Source organism: Cetorhinus maximus, chromosome 11 (assembly GCF_964194155.1).
Source record: "Cetorhinus maximus chromosome 11, sCetMax3.hap1.1, whole genome shotgun sequence".
In the NCBI taxonomy this organism is placed as follows: Eukaryota; Metazoa; Chordata; class Chondrichthyes; order Lamniformes; family Cetorhinidae; genus Cetorhinus; species Cetorhinus maximus.
The window spans coordinates 24170163-24188306 of NC_135889.1; the positions used below are offsets into that span (position 1 = coordinate 24170163).

At 43.4% G+C, this 18144-nt stretch overlaps 1 protein-coding gene across 1 annotated transcript in view; it reads left to right on the plus strand.

Annotated features, from left to right (window-relative positions):
* The window catches only part of LOC144686449 (speriolin-like protein), a 40781-nt gene that overhangs the window by 21015 nt on the left and 1622 nt on the right, over window positions 1–18144 (plus strand). The window contains exons 2-3 of the mRNA XM_078551678.1: window positions 677–1057; window positions 17480–17631. Coding sequence (XP_078407804.1) covers window positions 802–1057; window positions 17480–17631 — 408 coding nt within the window. The 5' untranslated portion in view covers window positions 677–801. The remainder of the gene's footprint in view (window positions 1–676; window positions 1058–17479; window positions 17632–18144) is intronic.

Here is an 18144-nt window from a genome sequence, read left to right on the forward strand (position 1 = left end):
AATCAGACGCTGCACAAGTTAAATAAAGGCCATAGCTTCCTGTGTATAGACCAGGAGTACAACAACAAAAACTTATATTTATATAGCCCCTTTAGCATAATAAAACATCCCAAGGCTGGACCCAAATCTTGTGTCATGTGGCATAATTGAAACTATAATCATGCAGGGACTGAATTTCTGGTATTTGATTGTGGTTTCCCTGATCCACACAGTGTGATTGTAATGTGAGCAGGGTCTTTTTGGGGTGGTGTGTCTGTTAAATGGTATTACTTGTTGGCAAAAAAAAGCCCTTCGGCACATCGAGGTTAAAAAAAAAGGGACAAGTATAAAGGCCTGGACTCCTTCATGCTGCAGTCCCTCAAGATTGTTAGGACCACTGCTGCTGAGCAAGAATTCTGTTGCTGGTTCCTACTGTAATCTGCTGATGTGTTTGTGAGTTTACTGTCATCTGCCATTCTTAGAACATTGGGTCCACTTAAATACACTTCGGTAAAAAGGTCTAAGACATCTTAGGGCAACAACATCATCGGTGTTGATGGTTAATTTAGGAAACAAGTGGTAATAAATGCAACTGTTGCACAATGACTTATAATGGAGAATCAACTTGCCAAAACAGGAGATCAATTAATTTTTTTCTCATTTGTAAGTTCACAATATTTATTATCAATTTTTTTAGGTTCCACATTGTGCAGTTCACCAGAGCAGAGCAGCCCCAGTGAATTGCAGGACCATCACAACCGGCAGCCAAGTCCAACCCTGGAAAACCTGCTCACCCTTTCTTTGTCTGATGATTCGCACCTGATGAACTTCAACACCTCACTAAGTGGAACACAGCCAACAAAAGTCTCCAGTTACTGTCGATCCTCCGAGCTTTTTGAAGCCAATACTCCTGATTCCTCAAGTAGCACACAAGATGAAGATGCCAACAAACAGCTTATCGACTCAGAGGCTAAGCCCACAGCTAAGAAGATCTGGTTTTCAGAAACAGCCGCATCAGATGAATCTAAAAAGCTGTTCCTTGAGGAAGGGAACAAAACGCGAGTGTTCTATGTGAATGGTGAGTAATGCCCTTAGAATTGATTGAGGATTTGTGCCAGTACCTGTGCCCCTGATGAAACGAGCTTTCTTTGTGGCATCTGTGATCTCAGCACAGCACGAAGGAGAGGCAATGAATGGAAGTTGGGGGTTTCCCACTGGGAATATTCTCCAATGCTCTTGTGGCAAGCCTCCCATCTTCTGTAAACTTCAGCTCATCCAAAACTCTGTTGACTGTATTCTAACTCATACCAAGTCTTGTTGGAGCGACCTTGGAGTGAATGTCCACAGATCCCTGAAGGTAGCAGGACAAGCCAATAAGGTGGTTAAGAAGGCGTATGGAATCCTTTCATTTATTAGCTGAGTTATAGAATATATGAGCAGGGAGCTTATGCTGGAACCATATAAAACATTAGTTAGGCCACAAATTGAGTACTGTGTACAGTTCTGGTCACCCCATTACAGAAAGTGTACAATTGCATTAGAGAGGGTACAGAGGAAATCTACTAGGCTGTTGTTAGGACTGGAAAATTGCAGCTATGAGGAAAGATTGGATAGGCTATCACCCCGTGCTCACTAACCTACATTGGCTGCAGGTCTACCAACATCTCAAATTTAAAGTTCTCATTTTTGACTTCAAATCCCTTCATGTTTTCTCCCCTGCCTATCTCTGTAACCTATTCCAGCCCTACAACTCACCAAGATCTCTCCATTCCTCCAATTTCAACCTGATGTGCAGCCCCTATTTTAATCGCATCCTTAAGCTACCTAAACCCTAAACCCTGGAATTCATAGAATCAGTTTATTTAAAGAAGGATGTAAATGCGTTGGAAGCAGTTCAGAGAATATTTGCTAAATTAATACCTAGCTTGGATTGGTTGTTTTATGAGGAAAGGTTGGACAGGCTAGGCTTGTATCCACTGGAGTTAGGAGAGTAGAGGTGGCTTGATTGAAACATATGAGTTCTGAAGGGTCTTGACAGGGTGGATGTGGAGAGGATGTTTCCTCTTGTGGGTGAATCTAGTACTAGGGATCACTGTTTAAAAATAAGGGGTCACCCATTTAAGACAGAGATGAGAATTTTTTTATCTGAGGGTTGTGAGGCTTTGGAACTGTCTTCCTCAAAAGACGGTGGAAGCAGAGTCTTTGAATATTTTTAAGGCAGAAGTAGATTGATTCTTGATTAGCAAGGAGATGAAAGGTCTTCAGGGGTAGGCAGGAATGTGGAGTTGAGGTTACGGTCAGATCAACCATGATCTCATTAAATAGTGGAGCAGGCTCGAAGGGCTGAGTGGCCTACTCTTGCTCCTAATTTGTATGTTTGTATGTTCATAGAAAGTTTACGGCGCAGAAAGAGGCCACTTTTCCCATTTTGTCTGCGCCGACTGAAAAACAAGCCACCAGCCTAATCCCACTTTCCAGCATTTGGTCCGTTGCCCTGCAAGTTACGGCATTTGAGGTGCATACTCAGGCACTTTTTAAATCAGCTGATTGTTTCTGTCTCTACTACCCTTCAGACAGTGAGTTCCACACCCCCACAACCCTCTAGGTGAATTTCTTTTCCTCATGCCACCCCCCCTCTAATCTTTCTACCAATCACTTTAAATCTATGCCCCCTTGTCTCTAATCTCTCTGCTAAAGTAAATAGGCCCTTCCCATCCACTCTATCCAGGCATCTCACAATTTTGTACATCTCAATCAAATCACCCATCAGCCTCCTCTGTTCCAAGGAGAACAACCCTAGCCTATCCAATCTTTCCTCATAGCTGCAAATTTTCCAGTCCTGGCAACATCCTAGCAGACCTCCTCTGTACCCTCTCTAATGCAATTGCATACTTGCTATAATGAGGTGACCAGAACTGCACACAGTACTCAATTTGTGGCCTAACTGTTCATATAGTTCCAGCATAACCTCCCTGCTCTTATATCCTATAGCTCAGCTAATAAAGAGAAGGATTCCATATGTCTTCTTAACCACCTTATCGACCTGCCCTGCTAACTTCAGGGATCTGTGGACATTCACTTCAAGGTCTCTCACTTCCTCTACAACTCTCAGTATCCTCCCTTTTATTGTGTAATCCTTTGCATTGTTTGCCTCCCCAATTGCATCAACTCACACATCTCTGGATTGAATTCCATTTGCCATTTTTCTGCCCACCTGACTAGGAATTCCCTCCCTAAACTTCTCTGCCTTTGTGCCTTTTTATCTTCCTTGAAGACACTTCTCAAAAACTATTTCATTGACCAAGCAAACAGTACAAATAGTAGTAAGCTTATTAGGGGTAATAGGGTTTATTAATTTCCAAATTAATTGAGAAAAATAAATTAATTAACACATAATAAAGATGGCAGGGTCGGTAATGCATTGTGACTGCAGAATGTGGGAGCTCCTGGATGCCGGTGTGATCCAGGGCAAACATGTCTGTAACAAAGTGTCTGCGGTTTGAGGAGTTTTGGCTCAGAGTCATTGAGCTGGACACTGAGGTGCGGATACTGCAATGCATCAGCAAGGAGGAAAGTTACCTGGATACTTTATTCCAGGCGGCGGTTACATTCCTTAGGATAGGGTCTTTTGATTTGGTCAGTGGTCAGGGACGAGAGGGTGTGACTGTGAGTTAGGCAGGTAAAAGAATTGAGAAGGTAGAAGTGAAGGAGCGTCAACAATTGTGCAAAAGGTTTGATGTTCTTTTAGCTTGTATGGATGAAAATGGGGGTTGCATGGTGGGTGAGCAAACTGACAATGGCACAGGAAAACATTCAAGTGGGTGAGTTAAAAGGAATGTAGTGGCATTAGGGGACAGTATAGCCAGGGAGATAGACACAGTTCTGTACAGCCAAGACCATGAGTTCAAAAGGTCCTGTTGCCTGCCCAGTGTCAGGGTTCGGGACATCTGCACCGGACTGGATAGGAACTTGAATTGGGAGGGGGAGAATCCAGTTGTAGTGGCACGTTGGTACCAACAACATAGATAGGACTAGGAAAGAAGTTCTGCTGAGGGAGTATGAGCAACCAGGGGCTAAATTAAAAAACACATCCACAAAGGTCTGGATTATTAATCTCTTGATTATTACCTGAACCATGAGCAAATGGACATGGGGTAAATAAAATTAGAGAGATGAATACGTGACTCAAAGACTGGTGTGGGAGAATTGGCACCAGCTTTGGGGAAAGTGGGAGCTCTACCAATGAGATGGTCTTCACCTGAACCATGCTGGGACCAGTGTTCTGGCGAGCCATATAACTTGGGAGATAGAGTGCGCTTTAAAGTGGGGAAGGAGATGTAGTAAATCAAAGGGTAACAATGAAGTACTAGAGTAGGGTAACGGTTTGGGTAAAGATAACCAGAGTGTGGCAGGAAGAGATAGAGAGTAAAAACTTAAGTTTAAGGCTCTGTATCTGAATGCGCATAGCATTCGTAAAAAAATGGATGAATTGTTAACACAGATATAAATAAATATGTATGAACTGTTAGCCATTATGGAGACATGGTTGCAAGGTGACCAAGGCTGAGACCTGAATATTAAAGGGTATTTGACATTTTGAAAAAACAAGAAACTAGGGAAAGGTGTTGGAATAGTTCTGTTAATTAAGGATATCATTAGTACAGTAGTGAGAGGTGACCTTAGCTCAAAAGAGCAAGATATGAAATCTGTTTGGTAGAGGTATGAAATAGGAAAGGTAAGAAGTCACTTATGGGAGTCGTTTATAGGTCCCCTAACAGTAGTTACAATGTAGGACATAGTATACAGAAGTAAGTGGAGTGCATAAACAATGTACTGCAATAATCATGTGTGATTTTAATCTACCTGTAGATTGTATGAATCAGATTGGCAAATATAGCCTGGAAAATGAGTTCATAGAGTGTATTTGGGACAACTTCTCAGAGCAGTACATTCTAGAGCCAACCAGGGAGCAGGCTATTCTAGGCCTGGGAATGAGCAATGAGACAGGATTAATCAACAACCTAATGGTAAAGGAGCCTTTAGGTGACAGTGATCATAACATGATAGAATTTCACATTCAGTTTGAAGGGGAGAAGTGTGGGTCTAAAACTAGCGTTTTAAACCTGAATAAATTATAAGGGAATGGAAGCAGAGCTAGCTAAAGTGAATTGGGAAACTATGTTAAAAGGTAGGATAGTAGAGATACAGTGGCAGACCTTTAAGGAGATATCTAATAATGCTCAGCAAAGATTTACCCCAGTAAGAAAGACTCTTTGAGAAGAATGCATCATACCTGGCTGAATAAGGAAGTTAAATATTGTCTCAAATTGAAAGAAATATTGAACAAATCTGCAAAGATTAGTGGTAGGTCAGAAGATTAGTCAGATTTTAAGAACCAGCAAAGAATGACTTAAAAACTAATAAAGAGGGAGAAAATAGAGTATAAGAGAAAGCTAGTTAATAATATAAAAATAGATACCAAGAGTTTCTGCAAGTATTTAAATAGGAAAAGAGTAACTGAAGTGTTGGTCTTCTAGAGAGTGAGCCTGAGGGATTGATAATGGTAAACAAGGAAATGGCAGAAGCATTGAACAGGTATTTTGTGTTTGTCTTCACTGGAGAACACTTAGAGAACTGCCCAAAGATTCTTGAAAATCAAGCGGTGAATGGGAGGGAGCAACTTAGAACAATCACCATCACTACGGGTGGGAAAACTATTCGACCTAAAGGCTGACAGGTCCTTAGGATCATATGGCCTGCATCCTAGGGCCCTAAAAGAAGTGGCTGCAGAAATAGTAGATGCATTGGTTATAATGTTCCAAAATCCCTTAGATTCTGGAAGGGTCCCAGTGGATTGGAAAATAGCAAAGGATGGAGACAGAAAGCAGGAAACTACAGGTCGGTTAGCCTAACAGCTGTCATAGGGAAATTGCTAGGATCCACTATTAAGGAGGATATAGCAGGATACCAAGAAAATCATGATGTAATCAGGGACAGTCAACATGACTTTGTGAAAGGAAAATCATGCTTAACTAATTTATTAAAGTTTTTTGAGGAAGTAATAAGCAAGGTGGATAAAGGGGGACTTTTAAATGTGTTGTACTTGGATTTCGAAAGGCAATTCTATAAGGTGCCACCTCAAAGGTTATTATACAAGGTAAAAGAACATGGCATAGGGGGTAATATATTAGCATGGATAAAGGATTGGTTAGATAACAGGAGCAGAAAGCAAGGATAAATGAGTCTTTTTTGGGTTGGCAAGCTGTAACTAGTGGAATGGCACAGGGATCAATACTGGGACCTCAACTATTTACAATCTACATCAATGACTTGGATGAAGCACTAGTGAAGTACAGAAAGTGCAGGGTGGAGTTTAAGAAAGCAATTAGGAGAGTAAAGAGGGGATATGAGAAAGCTGTGGCTGGTAAAAGTAGGGAAAATCCCAAGATATTCTATAAGTATATCAATGGGAAGAGGATAACCAGGGAAATAGTAGGGCTCATTAGGGACAAAGGGGGCAATCTATGGGTGGAGCCAGAGGACATCGGTAGAGTGTTGAACGAATATTTCACATCCATCTTCACCCAAGAGAATTAAGATGAAGGTATCGAACTCTGGAAAAGAGACTGCGAGGTTCTTGAGCAAATTGATATAGGGAGTGACAAGGTATTGGAGGTGTTGGCAGGCTTAAAAGTGGACAAATCTCCAGGTCCGGATGATTTGTGTCCCAGACTGCTGAGGGAGGCAAGGGAGGAGATCGCAGGGGCTCTGACCCAAATTTTTAATTAATCTCGGTCCATGGGGGAGGTGCCAGAGGACTGAGAACAGCTAATGTGGTTCCGCTATTTAAGAAGGGTTGTAGAGATAAGCCAGGGAACTACAGACCAGTGAGTCTCATGTCAGTGGTAGGGAAATTATTGGAGAAGATTCTGAAGGAGAGAATCTATCTCCACTTGGAGAGGCAAGGTTTGATCAGGGATAGTCAGCATGGCTTTGTCAGAAGGAGGCCATGCCTAACAAATTTGATGAATTTTTTGAGGAGATGACCAGGTGTGTAGATGAGGGTAGTGTAGTTGATGTAGTTTATGTGGATTTCAGCAAAACCTTTGACAAGGTCCCACATGGGTGACTTATAAAGAAGGCAAATGCACATGGGATACAGGGTAATTTGATAAGGTGGATTCAAAATTGGCTTAGTTGTAGGAGACAGAGGGTGATGACAGAAGGCTGCTTTAGTGACTGGAAGCCAGTGTCCAGTGGCGTACCACAGGGTTCTGTGCTGGGTCCCCTATTATTCGTCATTTATATAAACGACATAGATGACTATGTTGTGGGGTAGGATTAGTAAGTTTGCGGATGACACAAAGATTGGCCGGGTGGTTAACAGTGAGGTTGAATGTCTTGGGCTACAAGAAGATATAAAGTGGCAGATGGAATTTAACCCTGAAAAGTATGAGGTGATATACTTTGGAAGGAGTGATTTGACAAGGAAGCATTCAATGAACGGCATGACACCAGGAAGTTCTGAGGAACAAAGGGACCTTAGCATTTGTGTCCATAGATCTCTGAAGGCGGAGGAGCATGTTAGTGGGATGGTGAAAAGGGCATATGGGACATTTGCCTTTATCAATCGAGGCATAGATTACAAAAATAGGGAGGTCATGTTGGAGTTGTATAAAACCTTGGTGAGGCCACAGCTGGAGTACTGTGTGCAGTTCTGGTCGCCACATTATAGGAAGGATGTGATTGCACTGGAAGGGATGCAGAGGAGATTCACCAGGATGTTGCCTGGGATGAAACATTTCAGTTATGAAGAGAGGTTGGATAGACTTGGGTTGTGTTTGTTGGAGTAGAGAAGGCTGAGGGGGGCGACCTGATCAAGGTGTACAAGATTATGAGGGGCATGGACAGGGTGGATAGGGGGCAGCTGTTCCCCTTAGTTGAAGGGTCAGTCACGAGGGGACACAAGTTCAAGGTGATGGGCAGGAGGTTTTGGGGGGGATGTGAGGAAAAGCTTTTTTACCCAGAGGGTGGTGACGGTCTGGAATGCACTGCCTGGGAAGGTGGTGGAGGCGGGTTGCCTCACATCCTTTAAAAAATACCTGGATGAGCACTTGGCACATCATAACATTCAAGGCTATGGGCCAAGTGCTGGTAAATGGGATTAGGTAGGCAGGTCAGGTGTTTCTCACGTACGGTGCAGACTCGAAGGGCCGAAGGGCCTCTTCTGCACTGTGTGATTCTGTGAAGGGACCAGCTAAATTTGCTGATGACACCAAGATAGGTAGGAGAGTAAGTTGTCAGAAGGAGGTGGAGAGACTGCACAGGTTAAGTGAGTGGCAAAAATTTGGCAGGTGGAGTCTAATGTAGGAAAATTTTGAACTTGTCCACTCTGACAAGACGAATAGAAAAGCACTATTTAAATGGAGAGAGATTGCAGAACTCAGGTTACAGAGGAATCTGGATGTCCTGATACATGAATCACAAAATGTTAGTATTCAGGTGCAGCAAGTGATTAGGAAGGCAAATGGAATGTTGTCATTTATTGCAAGGGGAATGGAATATAAAAGTAGGTAAGTTTTACTGCAGCTGTACAGGGCCTTGGTGAGATCGCATCTGGAATACCGTATTCAGATTTGGTCCCCTTATTTGAAAAAATATGTCATTGCATTAGAAGCAGTTCAGAGAAGGTTCACTTGACTCATTCCTGGGATAAAGGGTTTACTTTATGAAGAAAGGTTGAATATGTTGGGCCTATACTCATTGGAGTTTAGAAGAATGCGAGGTGATCTTATTGAAACATATAAGATCCTGAGGGGACTTGATAAGGTCAATACTGGGAGGATGTTTCCACTGTGGGGGAGACTAGGGGCACAGTTTAAGAATAAGAGGTCTCCCTTTTAAGACGGAGATGAGGAGAAATTTTTTCTTCGATGCTCACTGGTACGTGGAATTCTTTTCCCCAGAAAGCAGTGAAGGCTGCATCATTGAATTTATTCAAGGCAGAGTTAGGTTTTTGATAGACAAGGGAATCAAGGGTTATGGGGAGCAGGCAAGAAAGTGGAGTTGAGACCACAGCCATGATGTTAATGAATGACGAAGCAGGCTCAAGGGGCCAAATGGCCTACCCCTGCTTCTAATTCCTGTGTTCCCATGTAAGGTTTTAGTCACCTATTCTCATACCTCCTTTTGTGCCTCGATGTCAAATTTTATTGAGAAGTGTTACTATGAAGTACTTTGGGAAGTTTTATTATGTTATAATTGCTATATGATACATGTTGCTGTTGTCAAGACTTGCTGGTTTGAATGTGGGTGCTTCATAGTGGTAAAATCACACCTTATTCAAACCTCTGCCACCCACCCAAATCCTATCCTAACCCAAATCATCTGTCCCCTTATCCTTGCTGGGCTCTGAATCTCTCAGCACTTTGTTTACAAAGTCCTGGTTCTCATTTACGAATTCATTCATGGTCCTAATCTACTTTAAAGTTCACAACTTCTATCTCTGTGTTTGCTGTGTTTCTCTCCCATTGCCCTTCTTCTGCACTACCCGCTAATGGTGCAGTTTATAGCCAGCAGGCACCTACACTCTGCAATTCTCTTCATAAATCCCTTTGCTTTGCTTCAAAGAACACTCAAAGTCCACCTCTTCATCCATGCGATTGGCTGTCATCATGAGCTTTCCTGCTGCTCGGCAACAAGTTGTTTTCCTCCTTCCCTTCCTGGAAATGCCTTAAGGCGCTTCGATGTAGAAAGAGCTGCTGCACAGTGCAAGTTGTTGGTGAGGATCAATACTGCCAAAGTCCTGTCACCCTGTCAGATGATGATATTGTGCACAGTGCATGAAAACCGCAGAAGGTAAAGGAGTATTTCAAAAACCCTCTCTCAGCCATTTCTTGCATCTGGAGCAATTGGAACTTAAAAGCAGGTGGCGAAAGCCTGAACTCAGAGCAGGGCATCATCAGAAAATGCAAGGGATGCACAGCCAGTCTGCAGAGATAAAGAACTGGTTAACCGCCCCTGTTGACTTGTCTTTTCTCTCTCCATATATTCTCTCCATATATTCTAATTGACCTGTGAGGCATTTCCAGCATTTCTAGTTTCTGTTTCAGATTTCCAGCAGCTGTAATGTTTCCTCTTTATGTGTATTATTCACTTCCCTGACCTCCCCTCGTAGGGTTGCCAACCCCCCCAGGTTTGGCCCGGGGTCTCCAGGATTTCCCGATCAATCTCCAGGACACAGCTCTGGTGCAACCCTGGAGAAAAATCGTCAGGTCATTAAAAAAAGATTGTTTTCTTTGACATTTTCTTTGAATATTTCTCTTTACTGGAAATAAAAATATTGAAAATGAGAAAAAAAGGGTGCTCGGCTCACAGTTAAACATTATCCAATTGGGTAATGACTCTTTTTGCTTTCCAATTGGCATAGGAAGGCATGGATAGAAACATAGAAAAATAGAAACAGGAGTTGTTCATTCAGCCCTTTCAGTCTGCTCCGCCATTCACTATGATGATGGCTGATCCTCTATCTCAACGCCATACTCTCACTCTCTCCCCATACCCTTTGATGCCTTTAGAACCTAGAAATCTATTTCCTTCTTAAATATATTCAGTGACTTAGCCTCCACAGCCTTCTGTGATAGAGAATTCCATAGGTTCACCACCCTCCGAGTGCAGAAGTTTCTCCTCATCTCAGTCCTAAATGGCCCACCCCGTATCCTGAGATTGTGACCCCTTGTTCTAGACCCCCCCAGCCAGAGGAAACATCATACCTGCATCCAATCTGTCCAGCCCTGTCAAAATTTTATAAGTTTCAGTGAGATCCCCTCTCATTCCTCTAAACTCCAGTGAATACAGGCCTAGTCGGCCCAATCTCTCCTCATACGATAATCCTGCCATCCCAGGAATCAGTCCAGTGAACCTTCGCTGCTCTCCCTCTAAGGCAAGTATATCCTTTCTTAGGTAAGGAGACCAAAACTACTGGAACTCCAGGTGTGGTCTCATCAAGGCCCTGTATAGCTGAAGTAAGACATCCTTGCTCCTGTACTCAAGTCCTCTCGCAATGAAGGCCAACATACCATTTGCCTCCTTAACTGCTTGCTGCACGTGCATGCTTGCTTTCAGTGATTGTTGTACAAGGACACCCAGGTCCCTTTGTACATCAACATTTCCCAATCTATCACCATTTAAATAATAAATAATTTAGATAATATCACCACCATCAACACCCCTTTGTCCTTTTGTCTATGACATCTTTGGCAGTCTCTTCTCGGCCTCCACCTATCACTGGCCCCCTATCGAGCTCTCCTGTCCCACCCCCCTCTACCAGCTTATATTTCATCTCATTTATATATGCCTTAGTTCTGATGAAGGGTCATACGGACTCGAAATGTCAACTGTATCCCTCTCCGCAGATGCTGTCAGACCTGCTGAGTTTTTCCAAGTATTTTTGTTTTTGTTCTAGATTTCCAGCATCCGCAGTATTTTGCTTTTACCATTTAAATAATACTCTGCCATTCTGTTTTTCCTACCGAAGTGGATAACTTCACACTTATCCACGTTACTGCATTTGCCATGTATTTGCCCACTCACTCAACTTGTCTAAATCGTCTTGAAGCCTCTTAACATCCTCCTCACCACTCACATTCCCACCTAGTTTTGTGTCATCAGCGAACTTGGAAATATTACATTTGGTTCTCTCATCCAAGTCATTGATACACATTGTGAATAGCTGGGGCCAAAGTACTGATCCCCGTAGTACCCCACTAGTCACCACCTGCCATTCCAGAACAGACCCATTTATTCCTACTCTCTGTTTCCTGTCTTTTAATCAATTCTCAATCTATGCCAATATATTACCCCCAATCCCATGTGCTTTAATTTTGCACACTAACCCCTTATATGGGACTTTATCAAAAGCTTTATGAAAATCCAAATGCAAATACACCACATCCACTGGCTAGGAGAACTGTTCTGATCACTGTGTCCCTGATGGTGCCTATCTCTGCCTTCCTGTGGTATATTTGTTGTGATTTATAGGCACTGAAATATAGAAACACAACATGATGTAAAAGATGCAAACCTTCAAAAATTTGGATGATGCACAATTCACATCTGTGCAGCAGTAACTCATCAAAGGATTATTTATATTTAAATTATATACATGTTCAGTGCAATCTAGTTCTCAGTCAGGAAAGGATCAGTGAAGTCTATTACAAGACTACTGATGGATTTTCCATATTCATCATCAGATATTACTTTCCTAGGATAATATTTTATTCTGTAGAGGCATAAACACAGACACTTAAGGTAGAAAAATAAGACACCATTGATCATTTGTTTCACTGTCCTCCCCAAATATACAGAACACATTCCACTGGTATAGATGCTACACCTCCCCAAACCCAGGAAAGAGACACTCACAAGTATTGAGTTCCCACACTCTTCCCAACCACTGGTATAGATTCCACGCCACTGCACCCCCCCACCCACCTCGAGCCACTGATAATAGACTGCCCCTGGACTCCTCCAAATCACTGATATAGATTGTCCCATTGTTATGGGAATACCTCCATGGTATATAGTCAACTCTTCTCCGCTGGAATGTACCTCCACTGGCACAGAGCCACCTGCACACTCATATAGAATTCCACCCCCACTGGCATAGACTGCCCCTCCTGGCCCACCACTGATATATACCTTTCCCCCACTGACATAGATATAGACCTATCTCATTGGTAGAGACCCATTCCATGTGTATACTGTGCCCACACTGGTATTGAGACTCCCCCACCACCCTGGTATAGAGCCTATATTATGGACCCACTATCGACATAAATTGCAACATCCCTAACTTGCCCACTTTAAAGAGATACCTCTTCCACTGTGGATATAGAGTCCTGTCACCCCACCCAGCTCCAATCACTTCCCCCCTGCCCCCCACCCCGACAAAAGAAAATCCCTCACCGTGGAATGAGGACAGGATCCTCCAAATAGTGACTATGTAATCTTGATTGTCTTTCTGTGACATTCATCACAGGGTGAGGCTAGGAAGACAATCAGCCCAAGAGTCAAACTGGTCCAGGTTGGTACAGTTCCCAGTAGAAAATTTCACAGCAGCTTCAGCAGGAAGATGGCCACCTGCCTTTTTAAGTGAGAGGACACCCACCACAGAGGGGAAAATACCATTAGGACGAGGAGTTGCACTTTGAGAAACAGCACAAGCGGAGGCCATTTGACTCAAGGTGCTCATTGAACGAGCTATCCAATGAATTGAACTCCCCTGACCATTCCCCATGGCCCTCCAATTTTCTCTCGTTCAAGTATTTATCCAGTCTTTCAGGCAGTGCGTTCCAGGTCATAATAACTTGCTGCATAAAAATATTCCCCTCATCTCGCATCCGATTCTTTGGCAATTGTCCTCTCATTACTAATCCTACTTCCAGTGGGAAAAAAAATCTCTATACTCTGTTAAAGAAAGCTTTCATCATTTAGAATCTCTCCTTAACTTTCTCTGCTCAAAGTCTTTCCAAATAACTGAAGTCCCACATCCCTGGGACCATTCTAATAAATATCTACAATATCTCCATAACATTCTTCTTGAAGTATGGTGTTCAGAACTGGACAGAATTCTTCATCATAGCCTAATCATTGTTTGATAAAGGTTTAGCATAACTTCCTTACTTATTAATTACTGTACTTATAATGCTAGGGATCCTGTGTTACAATCTCCGTGGGGTTACCGTAAACCAAAATAACTAAATTTACCCAAATGAAGAAATTACCAACAAGATTTCACCTTTTCTAACTTTTAACATGAACCAGTACCAATGCCAGTTACACATGAATTAACAAATGATACTTGAAAAAAAAAGGTAAATTTCACTTTAAATAGTCAATAAAACAAGGATATGCCTTACACAACCACAAGCACCTGCATCACTCACCGCAAAAATGCGGCACTATGTAGTTCTATAATTTGCTATTCTTAATTCACATTGGGTAGGTCAGGAATCTTATCCAACAACAGCTTTCACCTTTGAGTTTCACAGGTTTAATTGTCATCTGCAAGGCACATTTCTACAAACCCTCTCTCCCTCGGGTCATGACAGTCTTGATGGTGTTACTTTCCAAGCTTCTTTTCAACCGACCAACCAATAAAACCCCAGTTCACGATTTGGCCACTTCTCAGCAGCATCTCCAAGCTATTCACACAGCTTTCCAAGTTTTAGACCTATTTAGCCATCTCATACCCCCAAGAGCTCCTGTCCCCTTTTCTGCCAAACAGAAAACTGACCTTTTTCTGTGGTGAGTTGCTTCTTCTCCTGACAAGAATCCTCTGTATTCCTCTTTCTGTCTCTGTCTGCTTTCTTTGTGTCTGCATCTGTGTGCTTCACCCTCCAGCTCTCCTGCTTGTAGCTCTCCTTTGTCTGTATTTCCTGTATCTGGCCACATGGTTTCCATATTAACCTCCTCGTTGTTGGTACTGTTTCCAGGTAGGGTGACCAGACATCCTGGTTTGACCCAGTTTTTTTACTAATTGTTACAGTGTCCTGACAGTTTTCTCCAAATTGTTCAAATGTCTGGGGTTTCAGCTCCACTGAGACACCCCCCACCGTTTAACCTGCCCCTTGCATTCAATTTACTGTCAGCAAAATACTCCTTCATGCTGCACTGCATCCTGGGAATCGGGGCCCGCTCTATCTGGATTCTTCAACAATTTAGCAATGGCAATCATTGTCATTGTGCAGCCAGGAAAAGCAGGAGCTCAGTCCAAGGGGGTTATTATTACTGGCACCAACAGCCTCATTGCTGATCTCGTCTTTTAAATGTCCCTGCAGCGTCCAGCCACCTTCCCAATGTCACAGCACATACCGCCCAACTGAACATGCTGCTGGTGCTCTGTAACCACTCCACACCTCAGCCCTCCTCCTTGACAATCCCATTGGCTCCCTCTCTGGAAGTCACCCTTGCTGATGCACCATCTGTGTGGCTGTGAGGAGCTACCAATCATTTTGAGTTCAGGATGATCCTGTCACACTGGTCTCGTTGGTCTCCAGAGGCAGAACAGTATGTTCATAGCAGACAATTGAACAATTAATTTTCGATTAATCTTTAGAATTATTTGAATAATTAGGCAAATCATCAGTAAAGGCAGACCAAGGGTACGAATTGTAACCCAAGTATCTAATGCTCAAGATGCATAAATTTGTGGAAATGATATTCAATGATAATTGATAAATGCTCTTAAATGCAGTCCCCCTGCTGCATGCTAACACCATCTGCTCAGAACATGTTCAACTGTAACTTTGGGCTGGATTGCTGACAATGCTGTTCTGAGTTCCTCGATGATAATTACTATAGTTTCACTGCATATTGTTGTTTGTACAGAGGTAGAGTAACATGCAATACATAAAATTACAGCAGTATTGAAATGGTTTCTTGAAGGCTTGAAGTGTGTTCCAGGGGAAGAGATATTGGGTTAAAATTAAATTGATTGGGCACTTCTCAGTAACTCAAAAAGGTCCCCAACTCTAGCTGGACATATTGCAGGATATATCATCACATGATCTACCTTCAATTGCCCCTTCCCCAGATTCCTGCCATTGGCCACATTCCCAAGGCTTTTCAATGTGTTCCAGTTTAGACTTTTGAAAATCTTGTCACCTTACTTCCAGGTCAAGGGTTGCCAGATCACATGGACAAGTATTTCTTTATGGCCTAGATCTTCCAGTCTCCAGGTCATTGGAGACCGGACGTACCCCCCAAGATACATGTTGGGACCCCTCGGAAGTCCCAACGCACTGACTCTGTGGGAATTGCCTGGGAAGTTTGAACTTCTGATGGGCAATTCCCCTAGTCCTTGGGACCCTCCAAAAAAGTTTCCATCTCTGAGTTAGAGTCGGAGACTTTGGACTGATCCGACTTACTTGCCTGGATAGTTACCCAGGAAATGTTAGGAATATCCTAGTCTAACTCCTGGTTAACTATATAACTGACTACCCAATCATTCACACCCGCCGACCCCCAACTCACCCCCAGCCCCAACCTGACCCAACCCAACCCCAACACCCGACTCCCCGCCCCTGAACCCCTGCCTCAACCTTACCCGATCTCACCACCCTACCCACCTGCCACCCTACCCATTTCCCACCCTACCCCTGCCATCCTACCCACCTGCCACACTACCCTCTTACCCACCTACACACTCACCCATTCACTCGCCCATTCACTCAGTCACTCATACATTAAGACACTATAAAGCTGTTTAAATGTCCCAGCTTTTCCATGGGCAGAATTTTGCCCTCGTCAGGCAGGCGGGCTTGGGAGCAGTCGCGAAGACCACCGCTGCCAGCAATCAAGCCCTGACATGGATTTCACGGTGGCTGGCCAATTAACAGTGCTGCAGCACTGAGCACTGCCAGAATGGAGGCGGGAGGAGCGCAAGCGCTGATGTTCGCAGATGCATGCAGTAAAACGTCCCTGAAGCAGAGGGTACTGAAGATTTTTATCAATATAAATAAAGAATTTTAAAATTATGAAAACATGCCCCCTCATGTGACTCTGTCACATGAGCAGGGACATGCAAAATATGAGTGCAAAAAGTTTTTTTAATCACTGGACGAAACCTCATCCCACCCATGGATGAGGTTTTCCAAAAATGCCAAGGCCACTTGGCCTTTTTGCCTGCCTGCCGACCAAATGGTTGGACGGGCAGCGAAAAGTTCCAAACAATTAGCTCGTTAAGGATCTTAATAGGCCGCTTAATTGTCAGCGGGCGGGCTGCCGACTCCCGCACACGCCCGCTGACCGAGATATCACGCAAGTGCGTGATGACATCGGGACACTTGCCCGACATCATCATGCGTCATTTTACGCTTGTTCAGGTCGGGCACGCACCCGCCCCACGAGTGCAATATTCTGCCTCATGTGTTAGTGAACACTATGGCAGCTCATTCGTAAAAAGGGGGGCATGGCTTGTCTTTTCCTGATGATCCAGTACTATGAGGAAGCAGTTGGATTGAAATACTCTGCATTTCTAAAGAAGCTGGGATCAGAAGTCCCACCCAGAAATGCGGAGCTCCGGCATGGCGCAGGGATGTAGGTGTGGAGCAGTAATCCGAAAGTGATTGCCACTCCTCGGGAGTTTTGATGCAAATTTTTAAAAGTCCTTTGCAAACATTCTTTATCATTTTAAAGAAATTAATATTTTTTTCTGTACTGCTTCCAGGTCAAAGGTCATCATATCTGTGTGTTTCTCAACCTGTCTTCCCTCCTTCAAAGATTTGTGTTTGTAAACCCTCAGATCACTCGATTCCTACACCCTCCTTAAAATTGTCTCTCCTCATTCTCCCTACCAAAATACATCACTTCACAATTCGCAAATTAGCAAAGTGTCTATCCATCACACCAATCTGTCTACAACTTCTTGATGGCTGTTGCTGTCCTCCTCACTGTTGAGTCCACCTCTGATCCACATTTTTAACACACAATCTTTCAGAGATGGACTCCTTCTCAAATATGGAAAAGAACAGTCGTGTGATTGGTGAGATAGCATTCCAGCTTGATCGGAGGATCCTTGCACATGTGTTCCCAGGATTAACCAGGCTCTACGGATACACAGTATCCAACATTCCATCAAAAATTAAACAGGTACTTCTTTAATCTTTCCCTCTTTTTGTGTTATAGAGTCGTAGTCATAGAGGTCTACAGCACAGAAAAAGGCCCTTCGGCCCATCGAGTCTGCATCAGTCAAACAAGTACCTAACCATTCTAATCTCATTTTCCAGCACTAGGCCCATAGCCTTGTATTCCATGGCGTTGAAAGTACATATCCAAATACTTCTTAAATGTTATGAGGGTATCTGTCTGTACCACCCTTTCAGGCAGTGAGTTCCAGATTCCCACCACTCTCTGGGTGAAAAAACTCTTCCTCACATCCCCTCTAAACCTCCTGCCCCTTACCTTAAATATATGCCCCCGGTTATTGATCCCTCCACCAAGGGGAAAAGTTCCTTCCTGTCTACCCTGTCCATGCCCCTCATAATTTTATATACCTCAATCATGTCCCCCCTCAATCTCCTCTGCTCCAGGGAAAATAACCCCAGTCTATCCAATCTCTCCTCATAACTAAAACTCTCCAGCCCAGGCAACATCCTGGTAAAT